The sequence below is a fragment of the Electrophorus electricus genome, chromosome 11, assembly GCF_013358815.1.
Source record: "Electrophorus electricus isolate fEleEle1 chromosome 11, fEleEle1.pri, whole genome shotgun sequence".
Taxonomy (NCBI): Eukaryota; Metazoa; Chordata; class Actinopteri; order Gymnotiformes; family Gymnotidae; genus Electrophorus; species Electrophorus electricus.
The window spans coordinates 15625637-15648511 of record NC_049545.1 but is presented as its reverse complement, the minus strand read 5'-3'; the positions used below and the strand labels follow the sequence as shown (position 1 = coordinate 15648511).

Below are 22875 nucleotides of genomic sequence, written 5' to 3'. Positions count from 1 at the left end.
TTAAAGCAGGAAATGTCAATTTTATTGTTCAAAGTCATGGAAGATTCTGATATATAAAGCATAGCATTGTTATCATTCCAAAGCAATCAGCAATGAAGGGGATCTTAGCTGACTGTACATATTTTGTTTTAGGCTGTACACATTAAATACCACAGTCTAGTGTTCATGAGAGCAGTGCAATGACAGTCAAAAACAGTTTAAACATTTTCAGCAAAGTGTAAGCAGCATTTACCTGACCCAATGATAAATTGTAGACAAATGAAATAAAGACTTCAAAATATAAAATATAAAATTGAAAAGACAGAAACAAACTATGGATAGGTGTTTAAGAAGTACTGCCCCATCACCTCTTGGAACCACAGGGATGGCTGCACTCTCATTACTTCACAAACCATTCCTTTGCTTCTCAGCACCTGCAGTGTCTAACTCACCTACGAGCTATTGTGGTTTTAGTCTTAAGGTAAATGTGGAACAATATTGTTCTCTGTCTGAAGGACAGGACCCATTAATCCTAGTCAGGGAGATGACACATATGATCATGATTGCTGGGACACCACCATGTTTCATACTTTCCAAAGGAACACGAGAGGGAAGTAGTACTACCATTCTTAAATTATCAATCAGCAAAATTAATTGTTTTTGAAAGATTTTAGAAAAGTATCATTACAGAAGGCTTTGCCCAGCCTCTGTCCCACCAACATCTCGTCATAGGCTTGCAGACTAACCACAGCCTTAAGACATGAGTAGTGACAGAAAATGGCAATCCAACCATTGCATTGTAAACAATTGAATGACTAAAGAAAGATTTTTCAACAGGGATCACTAGTTCATCCCTAATTAAATGGAAAGGGAGCATAGTCCCACTGTTATCAGAAGCTTGTGTTTTTTTTAAAAATTTTTATTATTATGTACTTAAGAATGGCCAGACGCAGCCACTTTCTATTCCTGATTATTGCCTTTACTGATACAGAAAACATCTTTATTGGCACTAGATGCAATAGTCATATCTTTGCTCTAAATTTACTCATTTAGGGTAACCAACTGTCTTTAGCTCTATGAATCTAGTTAATTTAGTTTACGCAGAGTTGATTCCGTTTCTATACTTAATTTAGTTTCGCAAATTATTGCACATAATGTGGATAAAAATGACATTCAGTGATCAACTACATTGATAAAACATTGTTTAAACTGAAGGTAGAACAGGTTTTAACTGAGGTCTGTTTTAAGGACAAAAGAAAAACCTAGCAAGTTAATGGAGATATACTATTTGACTTCATTTAAAAAGGTCACTCTTAAGCAATAGGACAATAATATTAATTCAAAACGGAACTCACTCTTTTTTGCAATAACAAATAGCCTATGCTTATTAAAAAAAAAAAGTCAAATGCACAACTCGCATGCTAGAACGTGCAAGGGATACACACAATCAGTCTATGAGAACATCCAAGAAAACCTTTACAAGGTAAAGTGTATCTAAAATGAGAACACACCCATGAGATGAAATATTCCATATGTGATCCATTGTATAATTCTCATTAAGGACGAGAATGTCTCTGGAGTCCAGTCCCCATTATAACTAACATAGCCAAGATGATTTGTAATATATCTGAATATGCTTCAGCAGGGGTTTACTAGTGCAAGGGTCCCTAGGCAGTTCCATGATGGTTAAGTGTGGGACAGTTGGGAGTTATTTAGTTAAGGTGGTGGTGTTTAGACTAGTTTAATGTACTTTATGTAAGTAAAGAACATGTTGCTTGCATGTTTAATCTGTTTTCAGTTACTGATGTAATCACAGCGAAGTTTGGTAACATATCAGTTAGCCTTATCACTTCACCCTGCAGCCGACAAGTATGCCTTGAGGGGATGGTGAGTGTTGATTCTCAAGTGTTTCCAGAGAACTTTTTGGAGTGTTTAGCCTTTATAAGAGAACTTTAAGGTCCTACGTGTGTTTGAGACAGTCTACAGTTACTTGATTAAAAACCTTTTGAGAGCAGAACATTGTTTCAGACAGTTTTTATCATGGGATAATTAGTGTAGGCAATCATGACCTAGCCATAGGTGATGTCAGTGGCTGTCAAACTTAGTTAGACCCGTGCCCTTTGTCTTTTCCAGTTAGTGTGCAACAGCATGCGTGGTCTTTTCAAAGTCAAATATGGGATAAAGCGGTCATGTCTGTTAGTGTTTCTCTAGCTGTCCTCCCGGCCCAGTAGTGGGAACGCATCCAGGTGTGCAAGACCCCCTGGTCGATACAGCAGTAGGGCACTGGGACAGCAGAATCGTCCTGGTGCGCAGCTCTGACCGATCATGGTACAGTCTGTCTGGTTTACTATATAGTCTGGCTAGCTTCATCCACTGAGGACAGCACATGGCACGCTTAGGGGTGGCAGGTGGGGCTGTCACTGGTGGACCTCGTTGTCAATCAGGCTGTCCTCTCCTGATTGGAAGTCCTCCTCGTTGACCACTGAGCCATGGCCGATCATCTCCTCATCCTGTAAGGACCCCTGGCCGTCGTCCTCTGCATTCTGCTCCTGGAGGACCTGAGCGATGTACTTCTGCTAAGAGTGAGGGAAAGAAGGGAAATGTGCATGATCAGAGATAAGGGATGAACAACCACCACTGAAGCTGGCTGAGAGATTGTGAACATGCTCATTACTAGATCGTATTGTGTAAATGCATACAGATCTTTGCCATTACATTGTTCCATTTGAAAAAACAATATTTACTGTTACAGAATTAACCCATTAATTGTCCAAGCACAATTGCCCAACTTCTCTCCCAAGTTTTTCTTGTGGTTGTGTGTGCATGCAGCATCAGTCCAAATGATGACCAGGTCATAGAGAAAATGATCAATAATCAGTCTCAAAGTTAGTGAAGGGTAGGTTACCTTTAGCAACATAAACCTTGTGGAACTAAGAAGGATGGCTGTTTTATGTTGCTATTATTTATGTGTGAGAACATCAAAGCATGAAAGTTAACTTGACTATTATGACTGTCACTGTTATGTGTAGAAAGACCTTGAGGTTGCACATGTGCACCTTGGCCAAGGCAGCCTGACTCACCGCAGATATGGCGGGAGGAGAGGAGCCTGGTGGCTGTCCGTTCACAGCCGTGTCCACCTCTTGGGTGTCGACCTGAAGGAAACATGATTCGCAAGTTTATGGAGAGGTAGAGAGAAACCACCCGAGCCTGCCATACAGTATAAATGATATGACTCATGAATGTAGACCACACAGAAACGTTTACCTTATAATTGTGTGCGCTTAGATACTTAAAATGCCCAAATACGATGTGCGAGAGGCAGATTATAATGGTAATGATCAGTACCACAAATGTGAACATTGAGGTGGGGGCAAGGAATCCTGGGTGGAGGAAAGAACAACAACAAAAAATCAAGTTAGACCAAATAGATGAATCTATTTTGTGGCTAATCTAATTCATACTGGATAAGAAAAGCTGTATGAAACCTTGCTTCAAGATACCAATAAGAACATGTGCAGCATTTGTTAGTGAAATGTATTTCTTTCACAGAGGAGAAAATAACTAACTCCTAAATGTGTAGTTTCCATGCTGCTAAAATCACTATGTGTAGTGACAGCTGATCCTATAATGGACAGATCAGTTAGCCTGACTATACGTAGTACACAGCCTAGCAAGATGTATACTACATATTACATTGACAAGATGGTACAGAGTATACACATTTAATAAAAATAGATAAAAAATAAATAAATAAATAAGTAAATTTTATAGATATAAATAAAAATAAAAATGGTTTCGACTAAATCATGTGCTTTGATTTTTATTACACCGGTAATATAGTCGAAAATATTCAAATAAAGTTGAAAGGTGAGGTACGCATTTCTCCAGAGACAGTTCACCTGTGCGGACAGTGGAGAAGAAGAGTAGCCAGAACAGGCAGAGGATGGGTGCGGCCACCACCTGGTTGACTGCACCAGAGTGGATCTTCTTATCCAGCTTGGAGGGCAGGTAGGCATAGTACATATTGTACCTGTCCACCAAGTGCTTTAGCAACATGTACATCAGACCTAAATGGAGGAGAGAAAGGGAGTTATAGCTAGTTCAAATGTGGGGAACTCGAACTCCGTGATCACCTTGCCATCGGATGAACTGATGCCAATTTCCCTTAGAATAGTGCTACAATTGTCCACCTGGTGGAGCCGCAAGATAAATTTGGCTTTGGATAAACAACTGTCAGGGCAAAAAATTCCCCAAATCAGTCATTAAAGGCACTTCATTTTCGGAGAGGGGATCATGAGCTATGTAACTGCTGTAATCCACTTTCACAAAAAGCAGGTTTGTAAGTCAAGCTCTAGGTTTGTGGTGTGGGTTGATGGATTCGATAAGCTCACCGAAAGGAACAATGATGGGACAGGTGATGCTGTAGGTCATGACCACAGTGAAGACGTTCATCAACCAGGCATATGCTGCCCCGAACTGGAACTCGTACGCTTGGTGCTGCGTATAAGAACATCACAGCAGATAGTGATTTATCTGTCACCACAGTCCCGTACACTGTCTGCACAGTTGTCAGTAGCTCTGGAGAGTGTCTATGATAGGGATTCCAAACAACTGTTTAAGAAATGAATCCTTGCCTCTACCCTCACTGGCCACTATTACGTATACCTATATATAAGTGTATATTTTAAATGTTTTTACAGGTGTACACTTGTAGACTGTAGTCCATCTTTTGACAACTGTTTCAAATGACATGAGTGGTGAATGTATGATGAACATATATTGGAACTACAGTTTTTGGTAAACTTAACTGGAATGCATTTATACCACCTGACTGGCTGTGTAAGTGTTGAATTGTAAGAATGGAGCAGGTTGGAGGAACGCCACACCTTCTTCACATTGCGTCTCTCAGCGGCCGAGCGCGCCAGACACAGACGGATCATGTACATGAGCAGGCCCGGGATGCGCAACAGGTCCATGGCGTTACCAATGAAGGCTGAGGCAATGACATAGTTAACAAAGAAAGCTCCATTGTCTGGAAGGAATACACATCTGAAACAGAGGTGAAAGAAAAACAAGTATAAATACTTAATTTCAACCTGAGCCATGCCATAACTACTAATGTGAAGATGGTAATTAAATTTTATACATCAGAAGATTTTTTGTACTGGTTACAAATCTGCTATATATAATTCCCCAAGATTAATTCCAATGGCTTTTCATGTGACTTCCCAGAACACCTCTCGCTTGCCCAAACTTACTCAAATCTCACTGTAGCATTATCCAGAAAGGTCTTGTCAAAAAACCAGCGAAAGAACACATCCAGACTACATCAGGAAAGAGCAACAGAACACATGACCTAAGAGGCTGAAAGCATTCCATCACTTTACAAATCCCCTATATTCCAAAGATATCCCAAAGCCAGCTTTTTTGCAATGGAAGAAATGTGTAGTCATTGTCTGATCTTTAGATGAGCTGTAGCTGTGGAGGTACCTGCTGAGTCCCAGAGAGGGCAGCAGCAGCACCATGAAGATGAGGAAGGTGTAGCACTTATGCATGGTGGTCCTGTTCTCTCCAGAGCTGTGTGAGGAGAAATCACCAGACACTGGTGTGAGCAAGTAGAACAATGTGCGCCTGTATGCCTGATTTGTACATATAGGACATATACACGATGTAAGGGCAGTCAGTAAACTGCTCGTGCTCTATGAGTCTAGATCTAGTTTCAGCCAACTCACTGAATGCTGACAAAACTCCTTACATTTTAACCTTTTGTCAAAACTGCACAGACCTTACTTTTTATGGCACTGCTGCTTTTTGTGTGCTCTGTGTGTGCACGCACATATGCATGGTTTTTCCTGCATAGAGAATTATGAGGCAGTCACCTCTATCAAATTTTGTGGTACCCCCCAATTCTCAACAAATCTCTGACAGGTGTTTTCTAACGAGCATTGCACTCATTCCCTCAGCCTCGAAGCTAAACCTAAATCAGTTAAGTGTTTCCTCTACAATCTTTGCTTCATTTATTCAACATGCTTGTTTTAATCAATAAAATGAAATGTATTATGTCATGAATAACAATCAGAAAATGTTCATGCTTAGGCTACATCTTGTCAGATGATGCAGTGATGATAAACGCAGCACTGACATTATGTAAAACAAATTATTTTTTGGTCAAAATCAATAAAAAGGAATTGTATTACAAACATATCTTAAACCAGTAAGCCTGACAATTGTGTCCATAAAACCTTTCGTGAACCTTCAGTCCTTATTACTTTCTGATGAACACATGTGCCTGAGGACTTCTGAATTGAATGCAACACCCGGACTTGTCCCCACTGCTTTACAAAGCAAAGGTACACCCATGAGTAATAATTCATGCCACTGACGTGATGCAGTAAATTTGTTACATTTTTGTTCCCCTGTTAGAGTGCCCCTGTGAACTTTAAAAGAAAACTAATGCAACTTTGATGTTTGTTAAAGGACCAATATGTCATGTTTCCAAAGATTCATTATGTTCATTATAAAATAGCCATTATACTGCACATTATACCATCACTTAGTGGCCTGGTTGTTTCAGAGATCCTGTACTAAATTTATTTTGAACATGTGGGGGACATGCTCTATAGGCATAAACTGGTTCAATTTGATGACTACAAAGCAGAGCCAGAAAAACCCTGGTGTGTGTGTGTGTGTGTGTGTGTGTGTGTGTGTGTGTGTGTGAGTGAGAGAGAGGACATAGACTGCAGGGAAGGAGTGTGTACCGTGTCCAGTGAGCCTCAAAGAAGGCAGAGTAGTACACGATGGTAGGAAGAAGGGCAGAGAAGCTCCATAGCAACAGTGTAGGGAAGAACTGGGTAATTATGGGATTCTGGAGGTCCACACCGAAGCAGGACATAGGAAAGAAGCACACAGTGAGGACAGCGGTGACAAGGTTCATCAGGACTATGAGCACATTTGGATGTTCATAACTTCATAATGAACACCCTTTATTCAAGGGTCCTAAAACAACAACTGGATTCCTTTTGAAATTCTAGTTGGTTATAGACAGTGTGTGTGTGTGTGTGTGCTGTTGTTGTTGGAGCCTGTTGCTCCCTGCATCGCAAATTTACATTCAGGTACTCCACGGGCTTGGTTACGTTGAACTTGTCCATGGTGGAGATGATAATGGCAGGTGTAGTGAGGAAGAAAAGCAGGATGAAGAGCATACAGTTTATAACAAGGCAGCGGATCCACCACTTTGCACCGCCGATAGACAAGTGCTCCCTGCAAAAGATGAAAAGAGAGTCTTCTGGATGATAAAGACAATGCTCCACCACCTAAAAATACTATCATTTGATTTGATTATGTCATGCTGAACAAATGTTCCTTGTTTGAGGGCTCTGCCAGTGCAACTGTGGTAAGGTGGGGTTTGCTGGTTCTGGTCAGAGGCACTTACCAATATACGTTCTGCGGGTCAGGGGCATAGGTGACCGTCCATTTGGACGTCTGCAAGTTGCTACTGAAAGGTGAAGATTTGGGCTCTCTCCGGCAGTGACAGCCATGACACTGGCATGCATTGAAATCCTTTAGAATCCTGAGACATGGTAGAAATATGACATGTTAAACAGCAGTTTAGGAAACAAACAGAGAATAATAAAAGGGAACGGTTTTGTTTCTATCTATTGTGATCCTGCCATAACGTAGGGCACAGATTCAATGTTGTACTAAGCCTGGTGGATCTAACCAATGGCAAACACCATATGGACATGGAGCATCACCTGAGTCATTGAGTTCAAATCTGCATTGTCATGAGTCTATAGTTTTATGATCTGCTAAGAAGAACCTGCCCTTCAGACTGATGTTGGTAGTGTGATGAGGTACAGCATATGTTTTCAGACGTACACTGAAGTCATGGTCTCGTTCTGGAATGTGACAAAGGCCATGTCCAAGGGTTTGGTGTTGACCTTCTCTCGCTCGCTCTTGTATTCTTCCCGCAGCTTGCACTCTAGTTTAGTGTAGTAGCCCACGGCTTCCTCCTGCACAGAATCATGGCAGAGTTTTACTTCTTCAGTGATAAAGTTCAGTAATGCAAGTAAAGCATATTCAGATGGGAAAACAACATATAAAAGTGTTAGGAAAAATGCCTATGAAGATACACTCTGTGCTTCCCTGTACAGTATGTTATATCCTCAAGGCATCAAGCTGGTAATGCTATAACCGTCAGGGCTGAGTACTGTAACGGACACCTTTGAACACTGCCACACCCCCTTCAACAATTATGCTCACCTATGTAATGTCAGTAAACTAAACACTCTTAACTTAACCCTTTAGCACAGTCTTCCCCTATTAAAACTCAATGGAACAGTCTGTGTTGCAATGCACAAGTAACAGTGTCGGTTAAGGCACAAAAAATAATTCTCATTTCCTCTTGAATATCTACACCTTGCAACAGTACAAGCAGTCAAACAACTGCAGCAGGTCTAGAGGGATCGGTGGCACAGAGGACTGGGTGGTGTGGTGAAGTGTGTGGACCTAATGAGGTCACCAGGGGCCTGCTAAATAGTTCAAACAACTTCATTCAACACAGATGACAGCAGTTGAGAACATATCACCACCTGACAAATATTATGAGCAGAGCTCATCCTCATGCTGCATCAAACGTGAGAGAAAACCATGACTGACAGCTATGGGAAAGAGCTAAGAATGTGTCCTGTGTCCATCTGAAAAGGAACAGGCAGAGGAAATGCTGCCTGAGGAACAGGGGAGCTTGGTATGCGTGTGCCGAAATGTCTTCTGCAGCTGAATATATGGGAGGACAACAAGGTGAGAGAGTTTGCTGTATGTTAGAGCCAGGTAGGACTGGGTGTGTGTGTGTGTGTGTTTCTTCGCTTGTGTGTGTGCGTGCACTCTTCGTGCCTTGGCCCCAGGGCAGCCTGACCTGCTCACAGCCTTTAATGATGCAGCAGCACAGGTGGCCAAAGGGTTTGGGATTGATCATGGTTGGTATATGCTCCCTGGTCATCAAGTCCGTGTAGAACTTCCTGCTGCGCTCTGCCTTTTTCCTGTAGCAGCCAGATCAGCAAAACCAACTTATGATAACTAGGCCATGTAACTAACCTCTTTAATCCTTATAATGCAAATGGTTCCACTACTCCACTTGTGGAAAAAGGAACTTTAATGCATTTCTACCTTTCAGAATCCAAATACATCAGTCTGGCCACGTCGTAACAAATGCGAGCCTCCAACACAACACAGTTTTCATAGGCTTGCCTATAGGAAGGTGAAGGATGGGGATGGGAGGAAAAGATAGGAAACAAACAAAAACATGAATCTTTGAGGCACTACAGATTTGGAAGATTAACCTCAGGACCATTTGTATAACGCACATTGATAAAAACAACTTTTAAAATAAATAGTGCTGACATATTCTCTTTCTCTCCTTATTATCATCATTGTCATCATCTTCATCATCAGAGTCTGGACACTGTGCAGAGTTTAGTTCCAGCAGACCTGGATCTAATTATACTGAGGGTCCTGATTCACTGGATCAGGGTTGGTTAAAGTTGGAACTAAATTCTGCAGGGCGGAAGACCTCCAGAAGGGCACTGTGATCTAAACCTTTTCTATGAAATCATACGTGCAAATACACACTGAAAAGTCTGACTGCCTCTCCTTTCTCTTCTCTCCCCACCTTAGCCCCAGTCCAGGACTCCCTTCCCCAAACCTTACTTTCTTTCTCCTGGTCTCCACTGTCTTATTAAATCTTGGCATTTCTCTCCTATGACCGACAGACACACGCCCCTCTTGAAATGCACTTTGGCTAAACACTACCAGCAGAGTTCCTCTCCAAGGCCTCCATCACCCTGGTCATCTGTGTCCCATTATCTCCATTTAAACCTGATAAGCCTGTTGTCCTCATGGGCTAAAGCCTAGCTGGCAATGCACAGCACCTGTAGCATCCTGATTGCAACACACCTGAATTACAGTAAAAACTGTGTGTGAGAGAGGAAGCTTCCTGGGCTTCAGGGTGGCAGTACCTTGAGTGCTCTTAGTGGTTAATAATATAGCAGGACAAACCCTGAGAGTAACTTACTGAAAGTGCTCCTTTATCTGACCCTCTTCTGAATATTTGTTGATGCCATTTATGAATAAAGTGCGTTTCACCTGTGAAGGAGACAACAGGTCAAAATGTAGCTGCACGTCTACTCTTCCATGACCTGTGGTGTTGCTTTACACAAATATAGAGCTATGGAAGGCATGCAAGACATGTACAGAGCTCTAAAAGAATTACAGACTCATGACATACAGAGAGCTCTGGACGGATTAAAGATTCAGGATATACACAGAGATCTGGGAAGATTAAAGATTCATGACATACAGAGAGCTCTGGATGGATTAAAGATTCAAGATATACACAGGGATCTGGGAAGATTAAAGATTCATGACATACACAGAGCTCTGGACAAATGAAAGATTCAGGATATAAATAGAGCTCCTGAAGCTCTGGACCTACAAAGTGGTCTCGATGGTGGTTTTTCACTCACCAAGTCGTCCTCCTTGTAGTGCATCTTGGACGTGTGGCGCCTCATGCTGTACACAGTCAGTAACAGGTAGAAGAAAGCGAAGAAGGTGTGCAGCCACAGCAGGTTATCCCTGTGAGGAAAAGGGCAGTACCTTACCCATCAGCAATCACATACCAGATCTCATAACCACACTCACAAGCACAATCACATCTCTTTCTTTACATAATGCATTATGATGTGGTAATAAAGAGAGTGGTAAGCATATTAGAATAATGCATACAAAGAAGTAAAGAACAGCACTTTACCCAGACTTCAGGTTGGCTATTGTTGTTCGCCCAAAACTGTAGGCATTATTGTCTGGGGAGTACAGAAAGAAACAGGTCACTCATAACTGTCTGTACTGCAGTTGAGAAATCAATCCAACATTCACCCATGTTAAATAATGAGCAGGAATCAAAGCCATAATAATACAGCAGTATGTAAAGATACACTTAGGGACTTCTAAAGTTTTTTTTTTTGTTAATCTCAAATTTACATAAACTCTGTGTATTCCTGCTGATTCACAAAAGAAATATTTTAGATGCCTTATTTTGTCAACATTACCATTACAGTCAGCTGTGCTAATATAATACAAAAACTCTACAAAAAAGGACAAAAGCCCCAAATTAAACAAATTATAAATAAACTGAATACTTTTAAATAAAAGTGAATATTTTAAATTTATCTGCCTGCTGATTCCTGAGTGAATAAAAGAATGGTCTGATATTTTAGTGATTTATAATTTCTCAAGAAATACAAGCCACACCATCACTGAGTTTAAAATGAAAAATATCATTTGTAAATAGAAGTTGTTGCTTCAAACCAAGAACAGTTTAACACCAGGAACCTGGGATTCTCCACTGCTGGGAAGGCTGACCTGGTCCGAATGAATCCATGTTTGGAACATTCAAGTGGGCTTTTTAAAAATCCATGACAGACGCTGTACCCCAGACTCACCCAACAAGTCTCCCGAGAAGTTGACAGGCAGGATGATTCCCACTGAGAGCACGCCCACCACCACCAACAAACCAATGATATGCCGCTGGAAAGAGAGGTAGTGTACTGCATCCTCGCCACATTTTTCCCTGATCTCATCATCTCTGAGGAAACACACCACATATATACATCTCACACACACACTGACTGACATACACACACAAAAATCTTTGGTACACAACCCATTTAGCTTGTGCCCCACATCCAACACATCACATCAGCAGCTTTACATCAATCAGCAGCCTTATAAAACGCTTTAAGAGCTTGCTAAAAGCACAGAAGACTCACTTTATCCTGAAGATGGCTGTCAGCCAGGAACACAAACCCTGTGGAAAAGACACAGATCACAATTTCAGCCATCTAAAGAATATCTGCCAATGATACACAAACTATAGCAAAATGTAGATGATGCATTATCCCTTAATGCATTGGTAAGAGTTTCTTTCTTTTTAGACTGCAGGATGGACTAAAGGAGCACAAGAACGGCTTACCTTACTGCGTTCCCTGTAGCCCACAGGGAAGGGAAAGTCAAACAGATGGCTTTCAGAGACACTGGGTGAGCCATTGCGATGTAAGCAGGTGTGTAGGTGTGTGTGGGGGTGTGTGTGTGTGTGTGTGTGTTCGAGGCCCTCCCAGGGAATGGCACAGAGAGGGGTGCAGGCTGGTGTGCGCATGTGGCAAGAGGAGATGTGTGCATTAAATAAATTGTTCCCTCTTGGCCAGAGTGCAGCTGTGAAATACTTACACTGTCTCTTTGGTCGAAGTCGACGGAGCTGGAGACTGAGGTTAGGCGCTCATAGCGGGAGTCAACTGGTGTCTGCATGGCAGATGCCACACTATGCACAAATATAATCCAAACAAGTCAGTTTACTGAGCAGAGATGCCTCTAATGGCATTTTGCCTAGAAAAGACTGATCCAATACATGCAGCTAGTGTATACAAGTTTTATATATATACACACACAGTTTTCACTCCTAGTACCACATATGTTAATACATATAATTACATGGCAAACATTGAGTATCCTAGAACTATAAAATAATATATGCTATATCCTATAACTTGACTGGCTAGGCCATCAAAATATACCTTGGCTACAACAGACACACTAGCACACACACACTCGCTTGCACACGAGAGTGAGTTAGGGTCCACATCAACGAAGAAATAGAGGCCTCACTAAGCCTAAAGAGAAACATGCAAGAGAAAGGAATACAACTTTAACACTGATTTGAGTCAGGCTGAGGGATTAGAAATCACCACTGTTCAGTAGACATGGAGTCAACTGTAGCTCCGTATGATCAATGCTTTGCTGGACAATTAGAGAGATCTAAAACTACATAAGGGGCTAGTTAGGAGACTTAAAATTTGCACAGTGACACAGCCCAGAGTGGACGGGTTTATTCTTTATGTCACAAAACGCGCATGTCCCGCCTATTTTGAGTATGCTGACAACAAAACCACTAATTGGAATACTTCATGGTTCTGCGGACTAATCTTTAGTGCTACTCACACAGAGCTACAGAGCTTTACCTCTCCCTGTAAGTTGCCTGCCTCTGAGGGGCAAGTGGTGCATGTCCAGAAAATTCTAGGCAGTTAAGTATAGTGTTTATATATGTTTTTAATATATATAAAAAACAGTTTAGTTTATACATGTATATACATAAAAAAGGATGCATGCACCAGTCCTGAACTCAGAACTACATTATAAAGGCTTAGAAGAAGCCCACCACCACATGGAATTTGAGAAGAGGCATGAGATAAACAGGAAAAAGTGTAATTAATAAATGCAGAGAAATAAGTTAGAGCCCTCCCACCCAAGGGGGTGGTGTTAATTCAATAGACGGAAACAGAGCAGGAACTCCTAGGATGTGACGTTAAAAACAACATACTATTCCCGTTCATCCAGACGCCGGTATCGTTGATCCTGCCTTTAGAGCAAAAAAAAAAAAAAAAAAACAAAAGATGGAGAGTGAAGACCTTGTTCTTGAGTAAGTTTCAAATGCCTGAGGTCATACCGGCTGACATAGGAGACACACAGGTAAGACACATTCTGCTCTACATTTATTTGAGTTTCTCATCGATGACTCTAAAATGGCAAATCTAGAAACAGTCAAAAACTCAAAAACACAAACTCAGGCCATGTTTCTTTACTGTTCCCCCACCCAGTCACAGACAATCTTTTATGACTAGAAAGTGTACAACAACTATGGTGAACATGTGGCCACCAGTAGAATAGGGGTAGAGGATATAGTAGGATGCAGATTTTTTCAGCAGCAGCAAGCACCCCATTTCAAGTGAATTCAGTGATTTGCATGTCCAATTTACTTTGAATTATGCACAAACTGTCCCAAATCAAACAAACAAAAAATAAAAACTAACATTTGTTAAACAGCTTGTCAAGTTGTCATGTATAGATAAAGCAGCTGTATAAAACCCAATTTAAAAACAGAGCAAAGCCAATGTTACTTATTTGAGGATTAAGGATCTTATTTTGCCTGTGTCCACTAATACACAGGTTTGTCCAATTGTTGACCATTTGTTTTGAAGTAGCAGTTGACCAGATCACAATGCCTTCTGGTCAAGTTCTGCACCTGAATCAGTGCTGGCTTTATTTCTTTGCGTTGCTGAGGCATCATCTGACAAACTTCACTTGAGCTGATAAAGTAATTAAGCAGCCCTACAGATGGGGATTCCCCCAAGGACAACTATAGGAGATCATAAAAATAAAGTAAGCTAAGATCAACAAAACTGTCAACATGCTGGACTATTGCACTATGACCGTAATAAGACATAAATCCATTATCTTTTAATCTCTAACAGAGACTGACCTAATAAAAGTGTATGTTATCTGTACAGCAGTCGATAGAGGTAATGTCCTGATAAACCAATGTGTTCCAGGTGTTCTAAATGTCAGTCTGTACAATGTGCTGTGAGAGGATTCATGATTCAGTCCTGGACAGTTAACCTTCTAAAAGATTTAAAAGGCTTAGAGCGGAATACAGTTGTTCTTCACTGGACTTCTGAAGTACAATGGATGCAGACATGCTCTGAATTTGGGACTGAGGAGTCAATGCTGATGATAGAAATGGAAGTGTATGGCTTGTGAATTACCTGTCTGCATCTGAGACCAGTGCCAGACGTCCATAATCCCACGCTACTTTCCTCAGAATAGAGAATACAAACGAGCAAGCCCCTGGAAAAAGATGCAACCACATTTAAAAAAAAACTAAACTCCAATGCATGTGAAGGAATTACATAAATTAAATTAATGATAAAAACATAATGGATCCATTACAGTTAAGTAAGTAAAAATGAAATAAAAGATTCACACAATATCATCCACCAATGATCTACACATCATGGAAAATAATCAATTTAAAATTGATAACTGTAATATTTCATACCCACACCCTTTCAAAAAACAAATACATATACAAGTTAACCTCACCAGGAAACACATGAAGTCAAGGGCGAGGACTGTGGGCACACCTCCGAAGGGCAGGCCCTGCAGCACTGTGCTGCGGATGCGGGCCTCATAGCACCACTCCTTTTTGTCCGAGCTGTTGGAGACGGAGCAGTTATCGATGCCTTCGCAGGCCCGAGTCTTGTATAACACACCCATCCTTAGCAGGACTGCTGCCACTACTGCAAACAGAGCTCTTACCACTGCTGCATCCTAGACACACACACACACACACACTCACACTTGCACGCACCAGCTATACTGATGGCATTTAGACAAAGAGACAGAAAGGGAAACGAAGATGCAAGTGTTATACAGAAAAGCGTGTGGTACTTCAAAGTATTAATGAAATTCAAATCTAAAATATTGTACACTCATTGTACACATGCAACTATGTTGACAGATTCAACAAATGAGCAATGCGGTTGCTCCTTAGTGAAGAAAACAAGAACCACCTTGAAAAGTTGAAGACAGGAAATACTGGTTCAGGCAAAACAAGACTGAATCATGAGAGGGAGCTAGAGAACTTCACAGCAAGGCTAAACAAGAGAGCAACTGAAATTGCCAAATGGTTGAAATAGCACAAGATATGGACAGCTCACCAACTGAATACAAGTCCGAAAGTATTGGCACGACAGTGTGCGTGTGTCAAAATTACTTGCTCACTGGTGCGCACTGTTCCTTTACTACACACAAACATGCTTCCCTACCGGGTTGGGACAACAGTGTCCCTCAGGTGTGACTCAGGGATTATGTAACAGCACGCAAACAAAACGAGTAGTTGGCAACCAAAAGCTGATCCTATACAGATGTACAGATCTGTATGAGTCCTAAAGAACAGTGTCCCAGCCTTAGCCTATTCACAAACACAGACACATCTATGTTCTTCTGACCACTCTGTGACATCAGTGAACAAAGAGGCCCAACAATAGACAAACACGGGTCACACAGTTCAGCTGATCTTTCCTTGGACTGCAATGGCAGCTGGATAATTTATGTCTATTAAACATACAATATTATAATCAGTGGCAACATTAGAAGAAGAAGAAAAACTTTACATAAAAGTATGAATGTAGGCAGCAGGTTTTAACTCCATACGTCAAGAGGAGTAACTCTACAATTTAATAATGATAGTAAGTTAGCCTAGATGATTTCTCAACTCTTGTGCATGCTTTTAACTGATGTTTGCCAATTATAAATAATGACAAACAATGACCGGCACCCTAGGTAAAGAATACACTACCAATAAGAAAACCAACAAATGAAAAATATATCAGCTTGATCTAACCTAAGTGAAATGTAACCTTTCTCCATCCTTCAAATATATCTATCCTTACACATACACAGTGGTGTGAAAAAGTGTTTGCCCCCTTCCTGATATCTTTTTTTTTTTTTTGCATTTGTCACAATTAAATTTTAGATCAAACTAATTTAAATGGACAAAAATACAAGTAAACAAGTTTTTAAATGAAGGCTTTTATTATTATTATTATTATTATTATTATTATTATTATGAAAACAAAAATCCATGGCCCTGTGTGAAAAAGTGATTGCCCCTAAACCCAATAACTGGTTGGGCCACCCTTATTATCAGCAACAACTGCAATCAAGCATTTGCGATAACTGGCAATGAATCTTTTACAGTGCTGTGGAGAAATTTTGGCCCACTCATCTTTGCAGAATTGTTGTAATTTGGCCACACTGGAGGGTTTTAGAGCATGAACTGCCTTTTCAAGGTCATGCCACAGCATCTCAATTGGATTCAGGTGAGGACATTGACTAGGCCACTCCAAAGCCTTCATTTTGTTTTTCTTAAGCCATTCAGAGGTGGACTTGCTGGTGTGTTTTGATGATTGTTCTGCTGCAGAACCCAAGTGCGCTTCATCTTGAGGTCACGAACAGATGGCCGGACATTCTCCCTCAGGATTTTTTGGTAGACAGCAGAATTCGTGGTTCCATTTAACACAGCAAGTCTTCCAGGTCCTGCAGCAGCAAAACAGCCCCAGACCATCACATTACCACTACATTTTACTGTTGGTATGATGTTCCTTTTCTGAAATGCTGTGTTCCTCTAACGCCAGATGTAACGGAACATACACCGTCCAAAAAGTTACATTTTTGTCTCGTCAGTCCACAGAGTATTTTCCCAAAAATCTTGGGGATCATCAAGATTTCAAGTTTTCCGGCCAAACTGAGACGAGCCTTAATGTTCTTTTTGCTCAGCAGTGGTTTTCATCTTGGAACTCTGCCATGCAGGCCATTTTTGCCCAGCCTCTTTCTTATGGTGGAGTCATGAACACTGACCTTAACTGAGGAAAGTGAGGCCTGCAGTTCTTTGCATGTTGTCGTGGGGTCTTTTGTGAAATTTAACTCGGCTTTCCAAAGATGTGTAAAACCACAGTTAATCTATGTTTTAACAGGGGGGGGTCAATCACTTTTTCACACAGGGCCATGTAGGTTTGGATTTGTTTCCCCTTAATAATAAAAACCTTTATTTAAAAACTACATTTTGTGTTTGTGTTATCTTTGTCTAATATTTAAATTTGTTTGATGATACAAAACATTTAATTGTAACAAACATGCAGAAAAACACACACACACACACACACACACACACACACACACATAATAAACAACATTAAAATATATTTCCCTTGGGAGGTTTTCACTTGAAGTTCACTTGAAAGGTTTTCTGATTAAAAAATATGTAATACATCCTCAGTAAAATGAATTAAACACTGATTAGGAAAGCTACACTGACATGTTGACATTAGGGTATGCATGGACATGTATGGATTTGACCAACTTATAAACCTACAAATTACCTATTTATTAACATTAAAAATGTCCAATTACAAAGCAGCACGTGTTTTAAGTGTAGAAAAAGTGTTTAAGCATCTTTGATTGAGTCCAAAATGCCAATGTGGTATAACTAAAAAAAGTTTAAAAAAACCTGGCTACACCTGGCTTTAACAAAAATGTTACTTGTAGGTAATAACTTATGTACAATGAATAATAAATAATAAGTTGGAACTGGTTGTATGGCAGGAAAGCGGATCATTTGCAGTGTCAACATCAGTAGTCTGTTGAGCAGTGAAACATTATCTAGATGATCCAAGAAGCAGGCTCAAAGCAAACACATCGGTGCTCATATTCTCGGGCGACTCAGAACAGAAAACCAGTGCTCAATAGCTCAAAACTCTCAGATGTACTTTTAGACAGGACTGAAAGCATTATCAATTAGGAAAGCAAATCCAACTCCAGGATGTTTGGAAAAGCTCAGTGATATATAAATATCATTAGATTAGATTATTTTTTCAAATTTGTTTTAAATTGATGTTTGAGTTTAGAGCCTATACTATAAGTAATGCTATTGGCAGCATTTAAAATTCTCCATTAGCTACCTCTTTGAATGTTCTAAATTCATATACAGGATGTTCAAATTCATATTCAATTCATAGCCCTAACCCTACCTTTCAGGAACAACAAATTACCATGACTTCTATTTTATGATTCAGAGTGATGCAAAACATGACATTCATTCAAAAACAAAAGTTGCACTGTTTTGTGAAAGTGGGTGTTGGATGTTGAGAGCTGTCTGTCCCCCAAATGGTTAGCTTTAAATAGTGCTACGCTATAATGTAAATGGTTAATCACGCAATGTCTGCAGTGTAAAGGGAAGGTAGTCTGCAAAGAAATATGAAAAATTGGGTTAGAACTTATTACTGCTAGGGAATGTGCTAATACAAAATCGACTTAATAGTGACAATACTACTTAAATACCTTTACTAAGCTCTTGACATTGCAGGACACTGTGCTCATAGATGCCCAGCGGCTGATAGTTAAAACCACATCTTCAACTTGGGCATAGTTCTGTTGTCATGGTTTTCTAACATGGGACATTTTAGTCATGTTCTAGGTATGCCATTAGTGCATTAACAACTTCAGTAATAGAAACTATGCAGAAATCAATGCAAATCAACAACATAATTTTCTCCATTCATCCTATGTCTCACTCGCGGTTAAAAGGACTGCTATTCAGCACTTGGGTTGCAATATGGACTGTTGTTCAGGGCTTGGGCTGCTAACAGCCAACTGTAATGATACAGCAATTCATATGATAAAACAATTTTACCACTACTTTGTGACCCAATTTACATTTAATTTCCCACCCCCCAAAAATACCATAAAGAAATCCCCCTGCACCTTGCCTGGCTCTGAATCTGTGATCTAACACGAAATGTTAGTGACTGATTCAGATATTTAAAATGATTTCACTCTGAAAGTGAAACTATTTGTTCTGTCTTCTCTTGTGATGAACAAGGCAGACTGACAGTTACTACCCAGTCACTACCTGGATCAGCAACTGGTTCATCTAGTGTCAGCCCCAACCCTTCCCCAGAAATTAAGGCAAGTAAGCCAGTAAGGCTGAGTTAGAAGGGAGATTCTTAAAGTGGTTCAAATCTAAGAATTTATATTTGAAAACACTGTGCCAACCAATAGCATATTCTGTATGACAGTTGTTGGACTTAAGGTTGAATACATCTGTTGAGTATTAATTGAAACTTATTCAATGTGATGCATTATTGGCAGGAGGCAATATTTTAACTAGCAATGCCCTTTCAACACCATTCATGTCATGCATTTACAATCAGTAAAAAAAATAAAATAAAAAAAAAAACACCAGATGACAAAGGGGTCATATCCAGAGGTTGTAGGTAGTAATGCAAATTGCTAAAGTAACACACACCTAAAAGATAACTATTGTAACTGAAAAGATTGTTATTTCAGTACAGAAACTGAAAATATTCAAGAAGACCTGAACATGACTAAAGCTAAAAGGTTGTGCTTTGAATTTCACCAAAGATAAAAGATGACAAAACACATGATAATTTCAAAGTAAATATAACTGACAGATTTATGACAGATTTATACTAAGTGAGAGGTATTATATCCATGTGAGAAATTATTGAGAAGCTTCACAGTATATTAGTGATATATTCAGCTGGGAACAATACCGCCAACTTTCCTATAAACATTCCTTCTGGTCTCATACCTTGGAAGCCAATATTTCTGAAAAGGCTACTATGTGGAGAACAATTATGTTAAAAGCTCAATTCTGTCTGATTGTGGAGACTAAGAGCACCAGAAATAAGTAACTATATGCTTTGGTACTCAACATATATAGCCTAGTTATTACATGAGTAGAACCTCAGCCAATACTTGCAGGTTTACATGTTTAACTAGCATGAACTTTGATCTCTTTCAAATGTTGTTTACTTTCCACATTGATTAAAATAGTACACCGTTTCACCAGTCTTGGGTAACTGTGCAGAGGTAACATGCACAATATATTGTTTCTGTATTGTCTCCCAAAAGTAGTGATTCCCACAGAACCTCAATGTAAACCCTTAGTTATCAGCAGAACCTTTCAAAAAATCCCAGATACTGAGCCTGGGGTTTCTGCGTTTCTTTTTCTATGAATGGGTTTCAGCACTCCAAGAAAAGGCTAGGATTGTTACTATGTTGTATGTTCTACAAGATATTTTCTCTTCAGGTAGTCATGCACCACTGTCATGATATTCCTGTGCCATGTACATTCAGCCTTTTTCATAGATCACTTCAAAATAATATTGCCCTGTACTTTAGCAGACTACCACTTATTAGTTTTGTGAGAATAGGCTAGGGTTACATTATACAACAGGGAGTGAAACAACCCAAAAACAGGTAATTACAGGAGGGAAGAATACAATATCTATTACCTACACAAAATAATTGCTAAAAAGAAAATGCTATCCTGTGGCTCTCGTCTTTTAATCCTTCAAAAAGACTTTTATCCAAAGTAGGCTACTACTCTGTCCGGTTTTTAAAAAGCCAGTTTTTGATACCTGACAAAACAGAACTGCTAGTAGTTTAGTAGCAGTATTCCTTAGTGGTGTGTTAGTGGCTTGTAGCATAATAATCTCTCTTAATGTAGTATAATAATCTCTCAAAGTAATCTACATGTCTACATGCATTATCATCCTGGTGCCACATTCACTGGTAATACAAGCAGTCTAGAACGATACAATTACCGTTAACGTCTAGACAATCTAAGAATATGAAGCTTTAGTAGCCGGACAGGATAACAGAACAAGGAAGGTCGAGGTAATCAGTAGCTAAAAATGATTTTAACCTTACTATGGCTTCTCAAAGAGGAGTTTAGTTCAGTTATCTTAGAGATATACTTTAGCTAGCTAACGTTAGGTAACTTGCTGCTACTTGGTGAAACGAATCTATTAGCCAGCTAGCTAAACTAGTTAGCTATATTAAAAAAACAGAAGCGGGCTCTTTCTAGGACGTAGACTGATGCCAGTCATGTGTTGGTCTCTCTTCAGAGAACAAGTTACATTTACAAGACAGCAATCTCACAAAGAAGTTCAGATAACTCTAGCTAGCCTTCACCTTACCAGCTCAGCACCAACATCGATCCCAGTTACATTAACGTTAGCGTTAGCTAGCTAGACTGGCCGTTTAGGACTATGGATAGCTAGCTTGCTTTCAGTTCGGGGTAGAGCTAACATTAGATTACAATTACGAATGCCGCTACTTGGTTAGCTAGCTGGTTATATGTTTCACAACTTCACCAGTTTCATTTTATGTTCTCTTGACGTTAACACTCCTTAGCCAGGGTTCTCGCCTCCCAGTTAGGTTAATTAGCTAAGCTACTTAACTAGTCTAGTAAGCTAACGCTAGCCATATCTGTTGTGTGTGGATCCAGTAGTCACAGGAGCTACACGATATCTTTTAGCTAAAGATAGCCCACTGTTAGCTATTAGCTACATCAGCAATTTTTCCTAGATAACTTTGATAACGTTGTTACATGGCAAGTTCGCTAGTCAAAGAAAAAGAACAGCCAGAAAGCAAGCTAGCTAGCTATTTAACTTACCTGACTGGTAAAATACAAGCAGCCTTCTAGCTCTTAGCTAATCAGATAAGATATCTGAGGCTGTAGCTAATGTTCCAGAGAATGAATCAACAACGTCAGTAATCCTTCGGTTGAGTTCATACAAGTTGTCCTCGAATGCGAATAAGAACACAGGTGTTCAATACTTGTAGCTAGCTACAAAATAAAAAGGTCAAGATATTATATATTGTCCCTTATCGCGGAGCTGACACGAGTTAAGGTTTCAAGGTAAAATACATAAATAAACAACATGTCTGGTTATAGTTATACCTCACGTGCGCAAGCTGTAAGCTTAAATTCGACGGCCGAGTGTAGTGCTATAGCGATGCACAGTAAACAGCCGGTGGGCCGTAGAATACAATCATCCAGTTAACATTGCCCCCTGGTGGTAAATTATTTACACATAGATAAACAAATAGGAAAATATCTACACATATCAATTCACGAAATTCATACGACAGTACATTTGTTCTGCTGTTTTTGGAAGCAGAGCCTCTTTCGATTTTTTTTGGAGTTGATTAAGATAAATATCGGAATCTAGATTTAAGCCTACACTCTTAAAAATAAAGGTGCTGACTGGAACCAAAAGGATTATTTGGAGCAATGCCAGAGAAGAACCTCTTTGTTTACCCGAAAAGTCTGTCAGTGAATGGTTCTTTAAATAACCATTTTTGGCTCCATATATAACTATTAATAAGGTTCTAAAAATAATTTTAAAGGTTCTTCAGACCACCTTTTCAAAAAAGGTTAACCTTAACTGATTTCTCCAAGAACCAATACCAAAAGGTTCTTCAACAGATAAACATAAAAGGTACTGGGACTACAGGAGTAACTAGAATATACAAGCAAATTCCATACATTTTGTTTATTATTTCTACTAAGGGACTTTTTAAAAAAATTAGCAGTTCTTAAATGTACTAAGGAGAAATTCTTAGGAACACCCTGTATCT

At 39.8% G+C, this 22875-nt stretch overlaps 1 protein-coding gene across 2 annotated transcripts; it reads right to left on the bottom strand.

Moving 5' to 3' along the window:
• Nucleotides 1-22271, bottom strand: tmem63ba (transmembrane protein 63Ba). 2 transcript variants are annotated; one of them, XM_035531429.1, is made up of 25 exons: nucleotides 22196-22271; nucleotides 21908-22081; nucleotides 14952-15240; nucleotides 14628-14709; nucleotides 13406-13444; nucleotides 12259-12349; nucleotides 11802-11839; nucleotides 11475-11617; nucleotides 10784-10835; nucleotides 10500-10608; nucleotides 10049-10119; nucleotides 9145-9225; nucleotides 8894-9017; nucleotides 7858-7991; nucleotides 7412-7549; nucleotides 7086-7239; nucleotides 6738-6844; nucleotides 5470-5556; nucleotides 5238-5303; nucleotides 4866-5028; nucleotides 4371-4476; nucleotides 3879-4046; nucleotides 3244-3359; nucleotides 3060-3131; nucleotides 1-2555 (listed from the first exon to the last, which is right to left on the bottom strand). In XM_035531429.1, exons 3-25 carry the CDS (start codon nucleotides 15136-15138, stop codon nucleotides 2397-2399), a joined length of 2487 nt encoding a protein of 828 aa, XP_035387322.1. In that variant the 5' UTR covers nucleotides 15139-15240; nucleotides 21908-22081; nucleotides 22196-22271; the 3' UTR covers nucleotides 1-2396. The 2 variants fall into 2 exon arrangements, with proteins under 2 accessions (XP_035387322.1, XP_035387321.1); XM_035531428.1 differs by lacking the exons at nucleotides 13406-13444; nucleotides 14952-15240; nucleotides 21908-22081; nucleotides 22196-22271 and having other exon boundaries at nucleotides 14628-14710.
• Between the last annotated feature and the right edge of the window lie 604 nt (nucleotides 22272-22875).